The sequence below is a fragment of the Heterodontus francisci genome, chromosome 5 (genome assembly GCF_036365525.1).
Source record: "Heterodontus francisci isolate sHetFra1 chromosome 5, sHetFra1.hap1, whole genome shotgun sequence".
In the NCBI taxonomy this organism is placed as follows: domain Eukaryota; kingdom Metazoa; phylum Chordata; class Chondrichthyes; order Heterodontiformes; family Heterodontidae; genus Heterodontus; species Heterodontus francisci.
In genome coordinates this window covers 110008599-110023240 of record NC_090375.1, presented here as the reverse complement: position 1 = coordinate 110023240, position 14642 = coordinate 110008599, and the positions used below count along the sequence as shown (strand labels likewise).

The 14642-nt window shown below is 53.5% G+C and overlaps 1 protein-coding gene across 6 annotated transcripts in view; it reads left to right on the top strand.

Moving 5' to 3' along the window:
- LOC137369997 (aspartyl/asparaginyl beta-hydroxylase-like) overlaps positions 1-14642 on the top strand; it is a 295423-nt gene that overhangs the window by 104820 nt on the left and 175961 nt on the right. For all 6 annotated transcript variants that reach the window (XM_068031905.1, XM_068031903.1, XM_068031904.1 and 3 more), the window contains 2 exons: positions 11175-11267; positions 13852-13920. In XM_068031905.1, coding sequence (XP_067888006.1) covers positions 11175-11267; positions 13852-13920 — 162 coding nt within the window. The remainder of the gene's footprint in view (positions 1-11174; positions 11268-13851; positions 13921-14642) is intronic.

Genomic DNA, 14642 nt, shown 5'->3' with positions numbered 1-14642 from the left:
GTACCTTTTTTAATCAAATAATTTTACATAGGGCAATGTATTAGAAGCACATTTCGAAGATCTGAAACCAGATATTGAGCTACAAGAAGAGTTAGTGGAGTGACCCAAGGCATGTTCAAAGAGGTACATTTTGAATTGGCGGTGGTGGAAAATGCTGGTGTTCTAGCCATGTGGTGAGGGGTTTGGGTGGTTCCCACTATTCAAATCCATCTGACTGCAGCAAGTGTTGTTTTTTTGTTATTAGGGTTGTGTTTTGTTTGGCAAATAAACAGATAGCAACAGGCTTTCTTGTAGGTTTAAAACAGAAAATCAATTATTTATTGATCAATATGCCTTAACCTGAAATTGTCACAACTGCAACCACTCACGCATTTGCTCTCGCAAGCACACAAGAAGAGACAGAGAGAGGGAAAGTGTTAAGCGGTTGTAAGAGGGGTTGGTTTCGGGGGTCGCAGTAAACCTGTTGAATTCTTTCTCAGATCATGGTCTTGTTGCTTGCAGTCCTGATCTGTTTGTCGGTTTCTTTCTTGATTGATGGTTCAGTTGAATATAGTGGATCACTTCTAATTCACTGCTGTATAAGCATGGATGTCGAATTCTACAGCAAGTCCCTTCTGACTTGCTGGATTTCTCTCTGACTCTGAGCTGGAAAAGGTGTTTGATGCTTCAATCAAGGTCTCTTGCTTACTTTCTCTTGCTCACTCTCCTCCGTGCCCCTCCACCCCTCTCTGCTCTTTCACCCCCCCCCCCCACCCCTCTCTGCTCTTCCCCCCCCCCCACCCCTCTCTGCTCTTCCCCCCCCCCTTCCACCCCTCTCTGCTCTTCCCCCCCCCCCCTTCCACCCCTCTCTGCTCTTCCCCCCCCCCCCTTCCACCCCTCTCTGCTCTTCCCCCCCCCCCTTCCACCCCTCTCTGCTCTTCCCCCCCCCCCTTCCACCCCTCTCTGCTCTTCCCCCCCCCCTTCCACCCCTCTCTGCTCTTCCCCCCCCTTCCACCCCTCTCTGCTCTCCCCCCCTTCCACCCCTCTCTGCTCTTTCCCCCCCCCACCCCTCTCTGCTCTTTCCCCCCCCACCCCTCTCTGCTCTTTCCCCCCCCCCACCCCTCTCTGCTCTTCCCCCTTCCACCCCTCTCTGCTCTTCCCCCCTTCCACCCCTCTCTGCTCTTTCCCCCCCCCCACCCCTCTCTGCTCTTCCCCCCCCCCCTTCCACCCCTCTCTGCTCTCCCCCCCCCCCTTCCACCCCTCTCTGCTCTTCCCCCCCCTTCCACCCCTCTCTGCTCTTCCCCCCCCCTTCCACCCCTCTCTGCTCTTCCCCCCCCCTTCCACCCCTCTCTGCTCTTCCCCCCCCTTCCACCCCTCTCTGCTCTTCCCCCCCCCCCTTCCACCCCTCTCTGCTCTTCCCCCCCCCCTTCCACCCCTCTCTGCTCTCCCCCCCTTCCACCCCTCTCTGCTCTCCCCCCCTTCCACCCCTCTCTGCTCTCCCCCCCTTCCACCCCTCTCTGCTCTTCCCCCCCCCTTCCACCCCTCTCTGCTCTTCCCCCCCCCCCTTCCACCCCTCTCTGCTCTTCCCCCCCCCCTTCCACCCCTCTCTGCTCTTCCCCCCCCCCTTCCACCCCTCTCTGCTCTTTCCCCCCCCCCCCCTTCCACCCCTCTCTGCTCTTCCCCCCCCCCTTCCACCCCTCTCTGCTCTTCCCCCCCCCCCCACCCCTCTCTGCTCTTCCCCCCCCCCCCCACCCCTCTCTGCTCTTCCCCCCCCCACCCCACTCTGCTCTTCCCCCCCCCCCACCCCTCTCTGCTCTTCCCCCCCCCCCACCCCTCTCTGCTCTTCCCCCTTCCACCCCTCTCTGCTCTTCCCCCCCCCCACCCCTCTCTGCTCTTCCCCCCCCACCCCTCTCTGCTCTTCCCCCCCCCCTTCCACCCCTCTCTGCTCTTCCCCCCCCCTTCCACCCCTCTCTGCTCTTCCCCCCCCCCCCTTCCACCCCTCTCTGCTCTTCCCCCCCCCTTCCACCCCTCTCTGCTCTTCCCCCCCCCCCACCCCTCTCTGCTCTTTCCCCCCCCACCCCTCTCTGCTCTTTCCCCCCCCACCCCTCTCTGCTCTTTCCCCCCCCACCCCTCTCTGCTCTTTCCCCCCCCCCACCCCTCTCTGCTCTTCCCCCCCCTTCCACCCCTCTCTGCTCTCCCCCCCTTCCACCCCTCTCTGCTCTTTCACCCCCCCCCCCCACCCCTCTCTGCTCTTCCCCCCCCCCCACCCCTCTCTGCTCTTCCCCCCCCCCCTTCCACCCCTCTCTGCTCTTCCCCCCCCCCTTCCACCCCTCTCTGCTCTTCCCCCCCCCCCTTCCACCCCTCTCTGCTCTTCCCCCCCCCCTTCCACCCCTCTCTGCTCTTCCCCCCCCTTCCACCCCTCTCTGCTCTCCCCCCCTTCCACCCCTCTCTGCTCTTTCCCCCCCCCACCCCTCTCTGCTCTTTCCCCCCCCCACCCCTCTCTGCTCTTTCCCCCCCCCCACCCCTCTCTGCTCTTCCCCCCTTCCACCCCTCTCTGCTCTTCCCCCCTTCCACCCCTCTCTGCTCTTTCCCCCCCCCCACCCCTCTCTGCTCTTCCCCCCCCCCCTTCCACCCCTCTCTGCTCTCCCCCCCCCCTTCCACCCCTCTCTGCTCTTCCCCCCCCTTCCACCCCTCTCTGCTCTTCCCCCCCCTTCCACCCCTCTCTGCTCTTCCCCCCCCCTTCCACCCCTCTCTGCTCTTCCCCCCCCCTTCCACCCCTCTCTGCTCTTCCCCCCCCTTCCACCCCTCTCTGCTCTTCCCCCCCCCTTCCACCCCTCTCTGCTCTCCCCCCCTTCCACCCCTCTCTGCTCTCCCCCCCCTTCCACCCCTCTCTGCTCTCCCCCCCTTCCACCCCTCTCTGCTCTTCCCCCCCCCTTCCACCCCTCTCTGCTCTTCCCCCCCCCCCTTCCACCCCTCTCTGCTCTTCCCCCCCCCCTTCCACCCCTCTCTGCTCTTCCCCCCCCCCTTCCACCCCTCTCTGCTCTTCCCCCCCCCCCCCTTCCACCCCTCTCTGCTCTTCCCCCCCCCCCCCTTCCACCCCTCTCTGCTCTTCCCCCCCCCTTCCACCCCTCTCTGCTCTTCCCCCCCCCCCCCACCCCTCTCTGCTCTTCCCCCCCCCCCACCCCTCTCTGCTCTTCCCCCCCCCACCCCACTCTGCTCTTCCCCCCCCCCACCCCTCTCTGCTCTTCCCCCCCCCCCCCCCCCACCCCTCTCTGCTCTTCCCCCTTCCACCCCTCTCTGCTCTTCCCCCCCCCCACCCCTCTCTGCTCTTCCCCCCCCACCCCTCTCTGCTCTTTCCCCCCCCCTTCCACCCCTCTCTGCTCTTCCCCCCCCCCCTTCCACCCCTCTCTGCTCTTCCCCCCCCCTTCCACCCCTCTCTGCTCTTTCCCCCCCCACCCCTCTCTGCTCTTTCCCCCCCCACCCCTCTCTGCTCTTTCCCCCCCCACCCCTCTCTGCTCTTTCCCCCCCCCCACCCCTCTCTGCTCTTCCCCCCCCTTCCACCCCTCTCTGCTCTCCCCCCCTTCCACCCCTCTCTGCTCTTCCCCCCCCCCCTTCCACCCCTCTCTGCTCTTCCCCCCCCCCCCTTCCACCCCTCTCTGCTCTTCCCCCCCCCCTTCCACCCCTCTCTGCTCTTCCCCCCCCCCTTCCACCCCTCTCTGCTCTTCCCCCCCCCCTTCCACCCCTCTCTGCTCTTCCCCCCCCCCCCACCCCTCTCTGCTCTTTCCCCCCCCCCACCCCTCTCTGCTCTTTCCCCCCCCCACCCCTCTCTGCTCTTTCCCCCCCCCACCCCTCTCTGCTCTTTCCCCCCCCCACCCCTCTCTGCTCTTTCCCCCCCCCACCCCTCTCTGCTCTTTCCCCCCCCCCACCCCCCTCTGCTCTTTCCCCCCCCCACCCCCCTCTGCTCTTCCCCCTTCCACCCCTCTCTGCTCTTCCCCCCTTCCACCCCTCTCTGCTCTTTCCCCCCCCCCACCCCTCTCTGCTCTTCCCCCCCCCCCACCCCTCTCTGCTCTTCCCCCCCCCCCCCCCTTCCACCCCTCTCTGCTCTCCCCCCCCCCCTTCCACCCCTCTCTGCTCTTCCCCCCCTTCCACCCCTCTCTGCTCTTCCCCCCCCCCTTCCACCCCTCTCTGCTCTTCCCCCCCCCCTTCCACCCCTCTCTGCTCTTCCCCCCCCTTCCACCCCTCTCTGCTCTCCCCCCCCCCTTCCACCCCTCTCTGCTCTCCCCCCCTTCCACCCCTCTCTGCTCTCCCCCCCTTCCACCCCTCTCTGCTCTTCCCCCCCCCTTCCACCCCTCTCTGCTCTTCCCCCCCCCCCTTCCACCCCTCTCTGCTCTTCCCCCCCCCCCCCTTCCACCCCTCTCTGCTCTTCCCCCCCCCCTTCCACCCCTCTCTGCTCTTCCCCCCCCCCTTCCACCCCTCTCTGCTCTTCCCCCCCCCCCTTCCACCCCTCTCTGCTCTTCCCCCCCCCCTTCCACCCCTCTCTGCTCTTCCCCCCCCCCCTTCCACCCCTCTCTGCTCTTCCCCCCCCCTTCCACCCCTCTCTGCTCTTCCCCCCCCCTTCCACCCCTCTCTGCTCTTCCCCCCCCCCCACCCCTCTCTGCTCTTCCCCCCCCACCCCTCTCTGCTCTTTCCCCCCCCCACCCCTCTCTGCTCTTTCCCCCCCCACCCCTCTCTGCTCTTTCCCCCCCCCACCCCTCTCTGCTCTTTCCCCCCCCCACCCCTCTCTGCTCTTCCCCCCCCCCACCCCTCTCTGCTCTTCCCCCCCCCCTTCCACCCCTCTCTGCTCTTCCCCCCCCCCCTTCCACCCCTCTCTGCTCTTCCCCCCCCTTCCACCCCTCTCTGCTCTTCCCCCCCCTTCCACCCCTCTCTGCTCTTCCCCCCCCCCACCCCTCTCTGCTCTTCCCCCCCCCCACCCCTCTCTGCTCTTCCCCCCCCCACCCCTCTCTGCTCTTCCCCCCCCCCACCCCTCTCTGCTCTTCCCCCCCCCCACCCCTCTCTGCTTCCCCCCCCACCCCTCTCTGCTTCCCCCCCCACCCCTCTCTGCTTCCCCCCCCCACCCCTCTGCTCTTCCCCCCCCCACCCCTCTGCTCTTCCCCCCCCCACCCCTCTGCTCTTCCCCCCCCCAACCCCTCTCTGCTCTTCCCCCCCCCCCCACCCCTCTCTGCTCTTCCCCCCCCCCCACCCCTCTCTGCTCTTCCCCCCCCCACCCCTCTCTGCTCTTCCCCCCCCCCCACCCCTCTCTGCTCTTCCCCCCCCCCCCCACCCCTCTCTGCTCTTCCCCCCCCCCCACCCCTCTCTGCTCTTCCCCCCCCCCCCCACCCCTCTCTGCTCTTCCCCCCCCCCCCACCCCTCTCTGCTCTTCCCCCCCCCCCCACCCCTCTCTGCTCTTCCCCCTCCACCCCTCTCTGCTCTTCCCCCTCCACCCCTCTCTGCTCTTCCCCCCCCCCCCCACCCCTCTCTGCTCTTCCCCCTCCACCCCTCTCTGCTCTTCCTCCCCCCCCCACTCCTCTCTGCTCCCTCCCCTTCCACCCACTTTGCTCTCCCCCTTCCCCCCCCATCCCTCCCTCTGCTCTTTCTCCTTTCCCCCCCCCAATCCCTCTGCTCTTCCTCCGCCTTTTCTCCCGCCCCCCTTCCTCCCTCCCTCTCTCTCTCCCTCCCCCTTCCTCCCTCTCCCTCCCTCCCCCTCACTCCCTCCCTCCCCCCCTTCCTCCCTCTCACTCCCTCCCTCCCCCCTTTCCTCCCTCTCACTCCCTCCCTCCCCCCCTTCCTCCCTCTCACTCCCTCCCTCCCCCCCTTCCTCCCTCTCACTCCCTCCCTCCCCCCCTTCCTCCCTCTCACTCCCTCCCTCCCCCCCTTCCTCCCTCTCACTCCCTCCCTCCCCCCCTTCCTCCCTCTCACTCCCTCCCTCCCCCCCCTTCCTCCCTCTCACTCCCTCCCTCCCCCCCTTCCTCCCTCTCACTCCCTCCCTCCCCCCCTTCCTCCCTCTCACTCCCTCCCTCCCCCCCTTCCTCCCTCTCACTCCCTCCCTCCCCCCCTTCCTCCCTCCCCCCCTTCCTCCCTCTCACTCCCTCCCTCCCCCCCTTCCTCCCTCTCACTCCCTCCCTCCCCCCTTCCTCCCTCTCACTCCCTCCCTCCCCCCTTCCTCCCTCTCACTCCCTCCCTCCCCCCCTTCCTCCCTCTCACTCCCTCCCTCCCCCCCTTCCTCCCTCCTCACTCCCTCCCTCCCCCCCTTCCTCCCTCCCCCCTTCCTCCCTCTCACTCCCTCCCTCCCCCCCTTCCTCCCTCTCACTCCCTCCCTCCCCCCCTTCCTCCCTCTCACTCCCTCCCTCCCCCCCTTCCTCCCTCTCTCTCCCTCCCTCCCCCCCTTCCTCCCTCTCACTCCCTCCCTCCCTCCCCCCCTTCCTCCCTCTCACTCCCTCCCTCCCCCCCTTCCTCCCTCTCACTCCCTTCCTCCCTCTCACTCCCTCCCTCTCACTCCCTTCCTCCCTCTCACTCCCTCCCTCCCTCTCACTCCCTCCCTCCCCCCCTTCCTCCCTCTCACTCCCTCCCTCCCCCCCTTCCTCCCTCTCACTCCCTCCCTCCCCCCCTTCCTCCCTCTCACTCCCTCCCTCCCCCCCTTCCTCCCTCTCACTCCCTCCCTCCCCCCCTTCCTCCCTCTCACTCCCTCCCTCCCCCCCTTCCTCCCTCTCACTCCCTCCCTCCCCCCCTTCCTCCCTCTCACTCCCTCCCTCCCCCCTTCCTCCCTCTCACTCCCTCCCTCCCCCCCTTCCTCCCTCTCACTCCCTCCCTCCCCCCCTTCCTCCCTCTCACTCCCTCCCTCCCCCCCTTCCTCCCTCTCACTCCCTCCCTCCCCCCCTTCCTCCCTCTCACTCCCCCTTGCCACTCTTTTCTCCCTCCCGACCCCAGGGCTGCCTTTTTAAGGTAAAAATTTGTTGACTCTTGCCTCTGCTGGGAGGCACGGATTTTCCTCCCGCTAGTGACCGTCAATGCTGAGGCGATTTCACGTGTTCTTTGTTTCAGAAGAGCCCATTCAATTCAGGAATGTTTCAGGATAGAATTCGGGTGGGTGTAATTGACACCTCTTAGCTTTGACAATATTCTTTGTTCTAAACCGACTGTGTGGCGATATTTGAATACACATGCAGCCATCTTTTGCAGCCTTGTTCATTTTCTTGAAAAAGTAACGTCAGTTTCTATAACTCTTCAGTTTTAGTCTTTGTTTTTAAATCGTCGCATTTGTCCTAAGTGTGGCAGTTGGAAATACTCAGCTAGTCTGGCAGCATCTGGAGAGAGAAACAAAATTAATTTTTCAGGTTAATAACTTTTCTTCAGAACCGTTGTGAAATGTTGGCCGGAATGTACCCATCCCCACCCCCGCATAGAGCAGGTTGGTAGTTGGCGGGGTGGGGATGGTGCGTAAAGTGGAGTGGGAGGCTCAGGGGACCCTGCCTGACTCGCTGCCGCTTCCGTTGCCATTGTATGTTGGGCGGCGGCGAGAAATGGCCCGCCCGCCCGAAGCCAATCAACGCCCTTTGTGGCCCGTTGAAGAAGGGGGCCCTCCTGATTGGGCACCATGTGCCTGACGGAGGTTCCGCCCCAATGCCCCAACACGCACCCGCACCCCCCCCCCCACCCCACCCCGGCCCCAATTGACCCCGCCTTGCCTTGCCAGGGCCCGACTGATCTTGCCTGCTGATTGACCAGCAGCTCCATTGGGCGGGACTTTCTGCCTCAGTAAGGTTGAAGTCCCGCCTCAGACCAATTAAGGGCCTGGTGACCGTAAAATGCGGCCTGGATTCCCAGGCCTGGCAGAGGTGGGATCACCATCGACTTTTTGGTCACTGGACGGCTCCCATCTGAGTGTAAAATACTGGCCGTTAACTCTGCTTCTCTCTCCACAGATGCTGCCAGACATGCTAAGTATTTCCAGCACTTTCTATTTTTATTTCAAATTTCCAGCATCCGCAGTATTTAGCTTTTATTATTGCCTTAAGGTGGAGTTTGGTGGTGATAGCATCTGAAGAGTACAATCCCATCGCTGGCAACGTCAGGTTAGTTGCAGAGGTGGGAAAAGGTAAAGCCTTGGAATTTGTCGACAAGAACAGGGATTTTAACTTTCATGTATTGAGATGCAAATGAAAGATGAATGTTCAGGATGTGTAACTTAGTCTAGGGTAGACTGCATGTTGGAATTTTGGACAAGTTATAGTTTTTTGTGGATCTTGGAAGGAATTAAGAGCATTGAAATAATTATGCTGGATGTAACAAAGGCATGAAGGAGAGTTTTAAACAGTGGGCGTGAGATGGGGTGGAAGCAGGTGATGTTAAGGTGGAATTACACCATCTTTGTGACCAGGATGTGGCATTTAAGTTCAGTTCAGGGTTAACAGAACAACGGTTCAGTCTGATCATGCAGCTGGGAACGTGATGGAATTGGACTGGTGGAGTTTTTGACTGGAGCTTAACAGGTTGGTAATGGAACAGAGTGATCAGAACAGTGAACTGTAAAGTACAGGGTACAAGGATCCAAACACCAGAGGGCAGGATGAGGGGAGAAAGATGGAGAGCAAGTGTATAACATTTTGCATTGTTACCATTAGGCCTAATGAATGCCTACTATTGTGATGCACTGGGTGACACTGGTACTTGCCGAACCTTTCCATTCAGGCAATATCCAGGGAGAATACAATGCAAACTGGGGACACAGTAGTATTCAGGTCACAAAGAAGGGCAAAGTGAGGCATGGGGACATGTATGGGGACAATTTCTAATATAGCTTGGGTTAGTGCTTTTTTTCAAGTATTATGTTTATTTGGTGGGGGAGTTGGGAACATGCTCAGTAAGTAGAAATGAAGATACGCTGTTGAAGTTACTTTGTAAAAGTTGTAGGGGAAATTTGAGTTGCTGGATTTGAGGAAAAAAAATGATTGGATGAAGGTATTTTTTGATCTTGAATGGTAGCATTATCTTTTCCTAGCTCTTGCTATTTTAGCAAAACAGCAGGATTACCTGAACAGATCCCGTTTACTTAAGTCAGTCATTAATGTATGACATTCAGGTTTGAAGTATGGTGCATGCCATATACAAAACTTTATTAATTTTTGATTACGCTATTATATCTCCTGTAGCATTACTGACTGGAGATTTTATAAGAGCAGGGGTGTTGTGCTAAGTTGTATTAGCAGTGGCGCTGACTTATCAGTATTTGAGGCATTACATAAATCTAAGAGCCCTAAGAGAGCTAAGTATTCTGTTGCTTTAAATGAGTGAATGGACAGTGAATCATCAGCTCAGGGTGCACAATTTCCTGATATTTCAGCAATACAGAATTGAAAAATTTGTGCCTTCTGGTATCTCCACCACCATTTTCCACATTGCCAGCTGGTTCATGTGTTTGTTTAACTCCAAGCTTATAAACATAAATTTTCTGTTTACAATTAATGGAAAATTACAGGCTGGGGATGCACAATTTCTTACTTTACTCCTAGCAAGTGCCAAGAATACAGGAGAGTATTTAAAATGTTTGCAAATTATTATTGAGCTTGCAAACTTTTACAGTTTTTAATGCAGCAATATTCGATTGTTCATTTATGCAGCTCCATTATTTTATATAAATTGTTTAGCCTCAAATGTATAAACTCAAAATACATCATTGACTTTTATTTTAAAAAGTCCATTCTGTTTGGATTGTTAGTTGAAGAAACTGTACGTGTTTCCTCTCTGTGGTTATTTTGAGGTGTTCATAATAGAAAAGCACAATTGTTGATATGTATTGTAAATGCTGTGTGGAACTTGTAATGCCAAATGACTTGTTACAAAAAGCAGTTCGGAACTTTTCGCGTTAAGGTGACCATGTTTCTAAGCGTTTAAAATCCGTTGGATGGCAATGCAAAATAAATCTTTGAAGAAATGTTTCCAGTGGTATTGGGAATAGTACCATGTGAAATGTACTGGTATCATAAAATGGAAGGATGAGTAACTGGCCATACAGTAACCCATCCCTTCACTTTCACTGTCTGACCTACCTAGAATTTGCATCCACACATTCCCAGTGCTTTCCTATCCCGCCATTGATCTTTTTAGGTCTCAAACTGCCGGTTCCATTCACTGACTTTTCAAGCTGGTCTCCTATCCCCATATCTACTAATGGACTGAGCCTTCCCCTAACAGGCTTTTCTAATTCCTCCTCTGCTTTTCCTTTACCTCTCCCTCAGCTTACCTTGCACCCCTCCTTTCCACTCATCTCTTCCCTCATCCCTTATCTACTATTGCATGTGGCTGGCTGTCTCTAGTCTTACATTCCCTGCCTTTTCTTGCCTGAAATTTAAAAAAATTGAGAATTTGTTCTCTTTCAAAATATTTTGCAAATATTGTTGGGGAAAATCAAATCCATCACCACAAACTTTGTACCCTCACCACCAACTCCATTCCCATCCCTGGCCACTATCTTGGGCTGAGCCAGATTGTTCACAGCATTGGCATCCTGTTGTATCTAAGACCGTGACTCTTGGGTTTTAATTTTAGTTGCACGAGTTGGAGTAATTGGTTAAACGTTGTAGTATTTCCTAGTTGATTGCTGTTAAGGTTGTGTACATTTGTGCTGTTTAAGCATAGGAGTAGAGTTCCTCTACAGTCTTGAGAGTAGTGATATCCTGCTGTGGGTAGGTTTACAATGCATTACGTATACATATTTGGTCAATATTTAGTTCTACCAGCTAAATGAAGTATACATATCTTTTGAATTATGCAACCAGAAATATTTAAATTTGCCAGACATGTCAGTCATGCAGAATTTTAATGTGTGCAGGTGTGTGTTTGTATGTCTCTTTTCCTCGCATCCTTCTCCTTTTTTTGCCTGAAGTAAGTTTTGAGAATTTGTTCTCATTTCTTTCAAAATCCTCTTGCAATATGATCTTGCCACTGATTTTAAGAACGTTAATCTGTGCTGCTGATTTGCTTCAAAATAGTTGTACAATTTATAACCACCTGTAAACATGGTTAGTGATGGTAACACAGTAGAATGTGTATGCTTAAAAAGGTCTTCAGTATGTTATGATTTTAAGAAGCCCTGCTGATCCAAGCTATGCTGGACTTGATGCAACTTCTGTTTTATGAAATTCTTCGGCATTTGAAAACAGGATTGAAAGAAGTAGAAGGACCTGTTCCTGCTGAACATTTTGGGAAGAATGAAGAACCAATTCAGCCATCTGTGCACAAATCCATAGATACAGGTAATTTGCGATTGCATTGCATGAAAGCCCCACATAATTGGATACTCATAAATGATTGTGGAGATAAAAAGATGTTTGGCAGCATTTTTTAAATGGGAGTGTGTGGAATGGAGTGTTGGGTAAATCCCTACATTATGAAATGGCAAAACCAAAGTTTGAAAAATGACTAACTCTTAATAATTTACTGGGCTACAATATAAAATAAGCTCATTAACTGCAGTACTGCAATAGTTTTTTTTTAAAAAAGCTCAAGGCCGGAACTTTACGCCCCTCCCACCAAAGAGCGGGTTTGTTGGGGGTAAAATGGAGCGTGAGGCTTGGGGGACCCTTCCCACTTGGCCTCCACCGCCGCTTTACGCAGGGTGGCGGCGGCAAAAAATGGCCTGCCAGCCCCAGGCCAATCGAGGCTCTTCAGTGGTCAGTTAACGGCCACTTAAGGGCCTCCACCCGCCACCACGGGGATTTTACCCTCGGCTGGCGGCTGGCCCAGGCCCGAGAAAAGCTGCCTGACAAAAGCAGGCGGTTTCTGACGCCCTGGGGCGGGAGGTGGGGGCCCTCCTGATTAGGCACCCTGTGCCCGATGGAGGGCCATCCCCGATGTCACAACCATGCCCAACAAGCCCCCTCATTTCTCCCCCACACCTACCCCCCATCAACTACCTTTGCCTCGCCGGGGGGCAGTCGGTCGGGCCCCGGCGAGGCCCTAAAAAGTGCCCATTCTCCGGGCTGCCCAACATCTTCCATCTTCAGCTGGGTTGCAGTCCCAGCAGTGGCCACCGCTCCCGCTGCTGGCCCTCTGATTGGCCGACAGATCCATTAGGCAGGACTTCCTGAGGTGGAAGTCCCACCTCAGGCCAATTAAAGGCCTGGGGACTGCAAAATGTGGTCTCGATCCCCAGGCCAGGCGGAGGCGGGTGCACCACCGACTTTTCAGTTGGTGGATGGCTCCCGTCTGCCGAGGGAAAAATTCCAGCCAACATATCCAAATGCCAATTTCAAGTCTTGAAGAACAAATTTTTGTCAAACAGTGTTCCCACCCTCTTATTAAAATTGTTTCCTGTAAAGGTTAATGGGGTCATGATAACAGCATCTGCTATGAGCATGAGATTGAACACCTGAGTATGCATAACTATTGTTTTCAGGAGATGATGTAAGAGGGACACTTTATGCCAGTAGTGCTTTTCAAAAAAACTTGGCCTGATTTGTCATGAGCTAATAAATGACTGGTGTAGCACACAATATAGCTATTATGCACAAGTAGTTTTAATATCAAAACAAAAATACTGTAACTTCCATCAAACAATTGCAGCTGTTACCTTAACTTAAAACTGGAGAAGACCACTCTGTGCAATAGCTGTAATTTTGACTATTGTACCACATTTCACCTATCTTTTGCAAAAGAGTGTTTCTCTTTTAATACCTTGAATATCTTCCTAATAGAAGCTTTATTGATTATTTGTCCACATGTTTTAGAAGTCTGAGCTAAATTGATTATGCCTAGAATTAGTCTTCATTTTTGAAGACTGATGTGAAAAATGAACTTAACAATTCTGCGATTGCACCACTTTCTTTGAACCTTATTGAAATCAGGCTCTTAAAAATATTTTTCCTTAACACTTAGATTATTTAGGGTTTTACCAGCTGAATGATCTCTGCTTTCAACTTAGTTTTTAACTTCAGCTCCCAGCTAATCCTCTTGATAGCTTCTAGCCTTTTGCTTGCTCTTGCTTGGTGTACCATGAGCAAAGCCCTCCACCTCCAATTGATTTTTGCAGCCTCTTCCTTGCCTAACAGATTGCTGTATACTGGCTTGTCTTGTACAGACATGGCATAAAAGAAGTCAATAATTGCATTGTTCCTCTTATTACTAGTTTCTACCAATATTGCTTCTTCAGTTTTTCCTTCTGCTCTTCATCCCTTTGGCTTTTAAACATCTTTACTAACGATGCTACTCCACTTAATACAAAATATGCAAGACAGATAGATCTATCTTCTTGACTGCAAATTCAACCGTATTCTGTTTACACTCCTGTTTCTATAATATCAGAATTCTAATTAATTGTATATGCATCTGATTGCAAAATTTATTTCAAATATACTCAGGAATAAAAGCATTTAAGCCTATTCTTTGACACCACCTTGTCTGTAATCTGGCCATTCTGTTCTAATTGTGTCTGTCATTTCAGTAAATCTCTCCTGTCTCTTGCTGAGCCCCCCAATCATTTGCACATCTGCATTCAGCAGGATTGGCATAGGGCTTGTGACTAGTGTAAATTCAAGGAATTTCTCTGATAGGTAGGGACCATAGGAACAATTCAAGTGCATTCAACTCCCTAAACTGATTCAGAATTGTAACAATAATACTAACCTTTTATAAAAAAAAAATCCAGCCAGAGATCAGCTATTTCAGTGCAGGGACGTGAGAATATTCCTGATTTGTGTGACTCAGTAATTGTCAGGCCGTGGATTATCAACAATTTTGAGCAGTGGGAAATAAAGCAACATTTTGTTTCATTACAAATAATTATGTTAAGACATGTTTAAGTACGGGACTATTTAAGTTGAAGAAAATACATTATTTTAGAGGCTGAAAAAGAAGAACCCCAACCGACGCAAGCCAGTACGGCTCAGGAATCTTTCAAACCCATTCCAGGTAGGTTTTTTTCCTCTTCCGAGCATGATATTATTCCAGAACTTGAACGAGATCAATACAGTATTAAGATATAAAATCATTAAGATGTGAAACCTGATGGATCTTTAGACATCACTATAATTGATCTGTTGCTTCTATTAAGGTAGTACTGTCATATGAAGAATTGAAAGACTGTGGAAACATGGAATTTTATAGCATTTTTGACACCTCTGTCAATAAACAAAATGTAGATATATGTAAAATTTAAATTTATATATGGTCCCTATGGTTAGTGTATATATGTGTGTGTGTATATATATATATATATATATATATATATATCTGCGAACCTTTTTTTACATTTTGGTAGTCTTAAATTAATCCTCCCTAGTTACTAACTGCTATGAGTGGACATGACTGTTATCTTGTTTAAAATGCATTCACTTTCCGTAAGATAACTTATGGGTCTCCCATGATTAGTGAAGAATTCATAACAGTTTGTTGTGCTTCTTGAAGAGGACCCCATGAAAGACCACCCCATTATAATTAGATATGACAAAGGTGCTTTCATTCCCCGTTTTAGCTTCTGGAGGGTGGTGCAGAACAGAAGAATGACAATAGTAAAAATTTAGATGAATTTCAACAACTTTCTAATACAGAACAACTTGCATCTATACAGTACTTTTAACGTAGTAAAATCATCCTAAGGTGCTTCACAGGAGCATTATCAAACAAAATTTACA